This window comes from Saccostrea cucullata, unplaced genomic scaffold (assembly GCF_032062105.1).
Source record: "Saccostrea cucullata isolate Sc308-1 unplaced genomic scaffold, CSIRO_AGI_Scuc_v1 ctg356, whole genome shotgun sequence".
NCBI lineage: Eukaryota > Metazoa > Mollusca > Bivalvia > Ostreida > Ostreidae > Saccostrea > Saccostrea cuccullata.
This window is the reverse complement of record NW_026918279.1, coordinates 1163765-1172994: the sequence shown is the minus strand read 5'-3', so window position 1 is coordinate 1172994 and position 9230 is coordinate 1163765. Positions and strand designations below refer to the sequence as shown.

At 34.3% G+C, this 9230-nt stretch overlaps 1 protein-coding gene across 1 annotated transcript; it reads left to right on the top strand.

Moving 5' to 3' along the window:
- Positions 1-206: 206 nt before the first annotated feature.
- On the top strand, positions 207-2099 carry LOC134261442 (leucine-rich repeat-containing protein 70-like). Its single transcript, XM_062743887.1, has one exon. The coding sequence runs from the start codon at positions 659-661 to the stop codon at positions 2030-2032; it is 1374 nt and encodes a 457-aa protein (XP_062599871.1). The 5' UTR covers positions 207-658; the 3' UTR covers positions 2033-2099.
- Positions 2100-9230: the final 7131 nt, after the last annotated feature.

The window sequence follows — 9230 nt, the reverse complement described above, 5'->3', positions numbered from 1 at the left end:
ATAACTGACATGTGTATTCATGCATGTAAAAGCAAATTGCAGGAATGACCATAGCCTCAACCAGCATGTATATGACGAGATTACAACAGATTGTTAATTATTGATAAACAGTATAAAAATCTTTACCATATCTAATATCTTCTGAATTTTTGATATTCATTTCAAATTTTAAAATTAATAGGTGCTCTTCTTTGTTTTCGTTGGCCATCTGGAATGTCTTGCCCGTCCATGTCCTATCCAGGATTGCCTCTGTTACCCTGCGTCTCCAGAACCATCATCGAGAATACTAGATTGCAGAAACATTTCGAAGATTTTACACACTGCGCATGCTCTAACAACGAACGAACTTTTCTATGAAATAACTTTTAGAAATTCAAATTTATCAGAATTATCCGAAGGAGATTTACGAGGACTGCGAACAAAGCGACTAGACCTAGGAGGCAATAAAATCCAGAGCATTCATTCACGTACATTTGCCGGTTTAAAGTTCGATCTAATATACATTTACTTGGAAGGTGACGGGAAAGCTTTTATTCCATTTCATTCCCTGCACAGCCTCAAATCCTTGCGGATACTTATCTTGGTGAACTTTGCTCTTCATTACATCGACAATTCTGTATCTTTTCTCCTCCTTCCAAACTTAAAACATTTATCACTTATGAATACCGGAACCACTTTCTTTTCCTCCTACACATTTGATAGCAACGCTAATAGATTAACGGAATTTCAATTTTGCGACAATCCGAAAGTGAGCACGTTTCCAGTCGGTGCGATGAGAAATCTCTTTTACGTTCAAAAGCTAGTTTGGACCGGAAATGGGATGACTGTTATACCTGCGCATGCGTTCCGAGATCTTGCTCATCTGGAAGATTTAGACATTTCTGAAAATGAACTCAACAAAATAGAAACACATAGTTTCTCTGGAGTAACGGACCACATAAGGCAACTCAATCTTTCCAGAAACAAACTTACTTCACGTAGCATATTGCAAGAATTTTCGAGGACACAATGGATAGCGCTACAATATCTGAATCTTTCATATAATTCCATAGACCATCTCGAAGAAGCCATTTTTAAGAAAATGGAAAAGCTGTTACATTTAGATTTATCTTCCAATGGTTTACAAAGTATCAGTGCGTCAAATTTTCAACATCTCCATCACCTACAAAAACTTGATCTGAGTCGCAATTCTTTACACTCCGTAGATATCAAAGCATTTATCTGGACTAAATCTTTGAGTGTTCTTAATTTGCAACATCAAGAAACTGGAAAACAACAAATGGATTTTACAAACGCTCATGATAACAGCGTAAAACTTAGTATCAAGAAGATTATTCTTTCTCATACAAGATTAAGAGACTCAAATTTTTGGCAGTTGCTACAGAGGGTGCCGTATCTGAAGCATCTTCACGCGGCTCATTCGGGGTTGTCCGTGCTAATACCAGGAGGATTCCGTCAGACGAAGCTAACTCACGTATCATTGCACCACAATCATATTTATGAACTTTTTCCAGACACATTTTCTGGTCTAGAGGATTCTCTTGAAATTCTAAACTTGAAAAACAATCGGCTGAATAAGCTGGATGAACTTATGGTAAAAAATCTGAAATCTTTAAAAGTCATTGACATCTCCCTTAACCGAATAGAATGCAACTGTAGCATGCAGTGGTTTTTGAAATGGTTGAAATTGAATTCAGAAGAAGATTCAGTCTTGGAGCATTTGAATCATGGTTATGATCTAAAATGCAGCAATCTTTCTGAAGGTGGAAACATAAACTTTGAAACTGCAATGAGTGATTTAAAATGTGAAAATGACACAAGAAGAAACCGAGTCAACTCAACGAGTACACCGCTGACGTCACCTAATAAACAGTTGTCCAGTAACTGGGTATCAATGACTGCCATATTTATTTCAGCTTTTCTTCCTACAGTTATTTTGGCTTTAATTGTTTTAATATTAATTTCGATTCTTAGGTCTCGACCTAAAAGAAAACAATGCCGATGTAGTGAATCCGAAATAACTGATGTATGAGTTCGGTGGCGTGGGTAGATCCATAATTTATAATTTCTTTGCATAAAAGGGATTAAGAGTAATCGAAATGAAGTATATTTTTCTGTTCAAACTTATGAATATGAGAGTTGATGGTTCATGGACCTTTCTGTCAAAACTTTTTTTTACTAAACGTCACATTGAAATTCTTTCAAGTCGGCATGTTTTGGTTATAAATAAGTTAACATTTTAAGACTTTTCTTGATGTAAATACATGTATGGATTGTAAATCTCTATTCATATCAAATGAGATAAATGTGTAAAAACGATCCCTTTTTACTTATATTTACATTCATGACTGATTTAAACCATGTTTGCAACGTACGCAAAAATGTAAAGAATCTCTTTAGCCCACAATGTGCAAAAGTAAATGCGATGGGATTTTTAAAAAAAAACCCAGTTACACCGAGATGTAGTCATGGACATCAATCATACGAAAGACCAAATACACATGATGTCTCTTTAGATTCATTTTTGCCTTAAAGTAAATAAACAATTATGTTAAAAATTTGCACTGAACTTTCTTCGATTTCCTTGAAATTTTTTAAATGGACAATATGAAAATGTTAAAGCAAGTCCGTGATCCATTGTTGAAATTCATGTTTGAATTCTTCAACAACTGAGTAGTCATAAATGTTGCCCAGCACATATATTTTACGACATCTTTTGTCGGAATTTATTCCACTCTTCGGTTCCTGGAAAACAAAGACATAGATGATGTGAACATAATTCAGATTCTTAATCATGAGTTCCTCCATATTTCAAGTTGCAATGTACACTCTGCATTTCCGAAATTATTGTTAAACCGTTGCTTCTAAACTTTCCTCTGATGGAATTGCTTTTGATCATATCCTTCTTACAAATACAGACCTACAGGACATGGCATTATTAGTGAAGTCAATATTACTGAAAATAATTATATAAAGACCTAATAGCTATCATATTAAAAGATACTAAATTCAGGGAGCTTCGACATTTAAATTTGAGACTGAACTTTTTTAAATTATGAATTCTGTCGAAGATTATGCCTTAAGTTAAACGAAATATAAAAAGGAAGACATGAATACATTGTGTATTGGAGTAAGGGTTTAAGAAATTTGTTAAAGAATCAAATAATTACAAATTACATTTAACTGGAAAAACTGCCAAACATCCATTCTTCGGTTTAACTAAAACGTATGTGATAATAGAATTAGTGAAATATATGAACAATATGTTTTGGTTCCAATTTGACAGGGTTTTGTGATAAAATCGCCTTTGATGGCACATATAAGGCTTGTATCTGAACTTTTATTTAATTCTACCTCTAGAAGATCTACATATGGTCACATTTCGCTTAATTACGATGAAATTCTTCAGATTCACATATCGGTGAGTAACACTTTTAACACTCCAGTCAAACAAGATGAGCTCGATCTATCAATCCTATAAACGAATTCCTAAACTTCTTAAAATTTCTTACAAGAAGTATACATTGCATGGTTCAGCACATGTTCTACCAAGCTCTTTTCTTTACTACTAACAAAAATAATATTTGCTGTAAAGGAGAAATAAAATATATGGAGATAGCAAACAGTATTCAAGCTAAAAAAATCATTAAACAATACAAAATAGGAGCAGAGCAAACAAAGACCTCCAAAACATCAGAGGTGGGATCAGGTACCATGGAGGAGTGAGCTTCCCTTGCCGACCGATCACACCCACCTTGTGTTCCTTGTCATGTTCGGGAAATAGCAGGAAAATCCATGGACAATTCAGTGTGTATGTAACGGCCTAACAATTCGTATGAAAAACGTCAGTCAGCATCTGACGTAATGATATATTGCATTTGCTGGCAAAGTCATTGTATCGACCATAACATTTACAAAATGATGACTTTTAACAAGACTGCTGACATTCTTATTTCATCAACTTGATTGTCAATAACTTACCTCATTTGAAAATTTATTCATACATAGAGCATGTTCTTGCATATCGAATCAACTGAGAGATTTTAACCCCGTATGGAGGTTATGAAGTATATTGCTGCAAAAGTAAATAAGTTGACGATTGAAAAGTTAAAGCCTTATCGTTTGTCATAAAGCTTGGTTGTTAGATTACCATTCAAGTCTTTTTCAAGTAAAATATCTAAAGATGAAACAGATATATCAGAAGATGTGATATCTTTTATTTCAAGCTTATCAGGACATATTGTTTTGACATTAGAATGGAAATAACATTGTTAATTGACAATACGTCATCGATTTATCTAAATGTCGAGTTGAAGGCCACAGCAAGTGTTTTCTTCTTTTCACGTATAAGATTTTGGAAAAATTCTGCTCCTATGAATACAAAATTAGGTCTGCTGATAACGGGGCGCAGTTGCTACTGGAATTTCCATAGACTGTTGGAAAACCTGGCTTCCAAAACCTTATAGATATTGTTAATCAGAAACTCAAACATCTTTTAATATCTATTTAAGAGTACCTGTGGGTAAAATCAGAATATTTTTTTTCAACAAAATAATTTTGCAAATGACAAATGACAAGGTGAGTAAATTTACGAGTTCCATTTTTATTGAAAAAGGTAGCTGTCAATGATATCAAAAAGCCTACTATACTTTAATTTATCGTGGGGAATGTTTGTGTATAAAGTTGAAAAGTGGTAAGTTTTAATGCTGTTAATTTTGGTAAAATTTTGTGATTTCATATTTCAAAAGTTCCTTGGAATTTGTGAGTATCCATATCTGATTTACATCTCTTCTCAACTATATTGTTGCACAGTACTCTTTAAGCTTCTCCTTCACTACTGTTCATATTTTAGTGAGGAGGAGAGAAAGAGACTTGGTAGAACATTTACTGGAACCCGCTATATTTCTTTGTTACGATTTTTATGACGTTATTGGAATCCAATGCGAGATTTAAAAAAAATGCATCTGATACATTTTATCCATTCTGACCTGTCAAGATCTTCTTTTACATTTTTTTTTTCATTTTTATGACGTTTTGGAATCCAATACATATATGGTAAATAAAATTCAATCTGGTTGATATGAATATTGAAATTATTCAAAACTGACATATAATTTTGAAGAATCATTTAATTAGAGATTTTTAAAAAATGCATCTGATACATTATATCCTTTCTGACAACAGGTCAAGGTCTTCTTTTTCATGTTTTTCCCATCGCCTGGCGTAATCTTCAACCGAATCCATTATATCTGTGAAATTATGATGCCAGTAAAATGATTAAATTTTGTCCCTTTTAAAATTAATGATTTAAGTTACTCATTATAAACTATATTTACGTTACTAGAAATAACGTGTCCAACAGGACTAAAGTTGAAGGGTAAAGAAGAGCATGAACTCTGTAAAGTATTCTTGTAATTGAAAAGTTTGGAAGCAATAGTCAATGTATATTTGTTGGAAATAGATGGTGTAGCATTCAACTTGAAATTGGTGGAACACAAGAATGGGACTAAGAAACTTGACTTGCTCTGCTATAGCATTTCTAAAGATTATTAGGATCAGATGTGGATTCTTCGAAGAGCTTTTAGAATATTATTTATGCCTACTAAGTACTAATGAATTATATACAGCCAGAGTCCGAGCTTGTTTTGCGAAAATTAGACATAATACCCATATTGTGTGAAAAGGTCACTTATTCACAAAAGTATATTTCTCATAATATTGAATATTATATAATAAGCATTTAGAAAAATACATCATATGATATGATTGAATAAATGACACAGATTCCAAAGGTGGGGATAAATATGTTGACACCCATCACCAATGAAAGAGGGGATCCCCCACCCAAGGACTCTGGCAGCTAGATATGACAAGTCAGAAACAAATATTAAAATAAAATAAAATCAAAATAATAATCTAGCTAAAAGAAAAAATATACACACAAATTGATATGCAGAATAATATCAGCGCTAATACCTTGCTAAACAAATTAAACATTATCTTAATTAATCGTTACAGCTCAAAATGCATATATGAAGATTAATCGGAGACAACCCGTGAAACATATCAATATGATTATTTAGAGGCAATCTTTAATTCTACTGAATAGGTACACACACCAACAACTATATATATGTAGTTTACTGCACCGGCAGGCAATGCTGTCCCAGGTTACAAAGATCAACGTATCTCCAAATGTTCAAAATTGTTGATGCAAACCGATACTGACCAACTAAGAGTACATAAATATCTACAAAATCTCTGCTGTCAGGCAATACTGGTCCAGCCTCTCATATAGTTAATAATGTACGTAGTATAAGAAAGTTGTTGCTGGCAGGCAGTGCTAACCCAGCTTTAAAACAAAAACATATTAGATACGTAATGTCAAAACTGGCAGGCAGTGCTGACCCAGTGAACAATTTATGGTCACAGGTGGCAGGCAATGCTAACCCACATACCAGGGAAATTCAAAAATGACTTGGAATTTCAAAAATTGTGCATACGAATGTACTTTAGAAATGCATCTGATTTCCATTTTCCCATATTCTGAATGACACTTAACGGAACTTCCCTTGCTGCAGCAGACGTGGCTGCTCCTATACGAAAACTATGACCTTTGTAAAATTTATTATCCAAACCTATAAATGAAACAGCTGATCCGAGAACCGAGTTAAAGAAAGAACGATAAAAAGGAGTTCCACATTTAAATTGAAACAAGGGACCTTTAGAGTGATAGAATGCCTTCACGTATTTGTAAAGTGCGTAAACTGGGCAAGCCTGGTTATTACACTGCCTTGAGATAAAAATAGTTTTAGGGTGTAGGTCACTATGCTTATAGTGAACAAGAATTATCGACATTCCCAATAATGATGCGTTACCCCATTCAAAAGATAAATTTTCGAATTGCAAAACGGCCGAGGACTCCGATGACGACTTGACAGTAATCTCGCCCACTCTTAAAAATGCGTAAAAGGCTAACAAACACATTGCAGTTATCAGCAGTTGATTATCACAATTTGACACGATATATGGTATTGATGAAATTAATCTTGTTAATATGTCTTTTATTATTGGTAGTCTACAATCCACTGAACCCATAATATTGTGCACACCTTTCAAAATCTTTTTTATTAAAAAGTTGTTAGTAGAGTTGTTCAGACTGTTGGCTTTGTGTACAAAACTAATTGCAGACATGTTTGTTGCTATTGTGGATGGGCTATAACCCTTCAAAAACAAATGCAAATGAAGATGGAAATGCCTGACTCTCTTGGAAATAAATGTTACAAAACTGCACATAATTTTGAATAAATCTGTTATATGATGGAAATGTGGCAGATGACAGTAATGCCTTTAACAGGGGTGTAACTAAATTATCAAGAAGTGATCTGGAATATTGGTTGGACAAGGGCCCAACCATGGTGGCAATTTGTGAGCTTTCTGAAAAAGAAAGCGAGAAAGGGATCACAAATTATGTTTTGTTTCCCCTTGACATGTTTAGCTCGGAAGAAGATGTTATTTTTCAATGCGTCTAAAACTAAACACCTCACCAATTTCATTACTATTTTGTTCTATGATGAAGTTTTATTGATTATATCGACTACGGCGGCATTATCCGTAAACAATGATATTCTATGGTTTTTTAAATAATGACCCGACAATTCTAAAGCTAACACTACAGGAAACAGTTCTTTGGCAGTAATATGCCAAGACTCCATGTTATTCGACCACTCACCAGTGAACCATTTACAACCAAAAACAGCTGCATAACCTCCATGCACACCTGCAGCATCAGAATATAATTTAATTTTATCTGATGAAAAGCAATTTATCAAATAAAAAACAGGATTTTCCGTTAAAATTATCAATAAAAATTAAAACCAGGCATGCAAGTCTGATCTAGCTTCAGCACTGAGTGTAATGCGGTATGAAGGACAAGAATGTCCGATTGTTAGATCGATCAATCTACGTAGGAAAACCCTGCCTGGAATAACAACACTACAGGCAAAGTTTAATAACCCAATTAATGACTGGAGCTCTTGAAAGAAATACTCCGTTTTTTCCTAAAAGTATGCAAAATACAAGATATTTTAACAATTTTTTCCTCTGGCAAACATGCCACCATTAACATGGAATCAATTTCTATTCCATAAATTGTCATAATTTTCGTTGGTAAATGAGTTTTTTCATCCTTAATAGGTACACCAATATCGTTACATAATTTTAGAAATTCATCTAACGAGTATACACAAACACTAGTTTTTTGTTTACCCACGAAGAAGTCATTCAGAAGATGTGATATGTCTACCACCCTAAAGTTCTGTGATAAAACCCAATGGAGTGCTGATGAGAATTTCTCAAAAAGCTGACATGAAGATGAGCAACACATAGGTAAACATGTGTCATAATAATATTTACCTTCCCATACAAAGCCAAGTACATGTAAATGATAATCTTCAGGGTGAATAGCAAACGAAAAGCGTCCTCAATGTCTGCTTTTGCCATAAGCGAAATAAAACCATATGACTAAACTAAACCGATAACAGTCTCTATGTTTTCGTAAGAGACGGAACAGAACTCTCGTGGAATGAATCATTTACAGACGCTCGTTTAGGAAAGGACAAGTCATGAATGACGCGATATTTTCCTGTCTCTTTTTTAGGAACCAAACCTAGAGGTGAACAAACAAAATTAGGAAAGGGGGGTTGATCATAAGGACCTCTATTTTAATAGACCTAATTTTATTTCCTTATTTATTTTTTCCCAGACAATTTCGGGATTCTCACTTTTATGATTTCTACATTTCAAAACTGACTGTACGGAAGGTCCAGCACCAATCCGAAACTTTTTGGGTAGTCTGGTCGCTGCTGGATCCTGCCCTGAAAGGGGGTTTTGTCGCGCTTTGAATTAGAGAAGAGGTTGTAAATTCCAGATTTGTCCGACCACTCAAGTTTGTGGACTTGACGAAGTTTTCTAAATTCTTCATCATAAAACCTTGCCGCCTGGAAACTGTAGTCTAATGACAAATTTCTTATGTTGTTTCCATACTTTATCAGGTCTAAAGCAAGCGATGGGTATTTTGTAATGTATATATATAGGGACATGTAAATATCAAAACGCATTGTTCCATTGATGGACATTGAACAGTATCTTTATAGGGGTAGACTGACAGTTGGTTAGAAGTTTGACGCCTGACGAAATATCATGTACTTCGTCACGTCGCTTGACGTGTG

Excerpts from the sequence above, each read along its gene's own strand:
- LOC134261442 (XM_062743887.1), top strand. The coding sequence starts at position 659 with ATGAATACCGGAACCACTTTCTTTTCCTCCTACACATTTGATAGCAAC.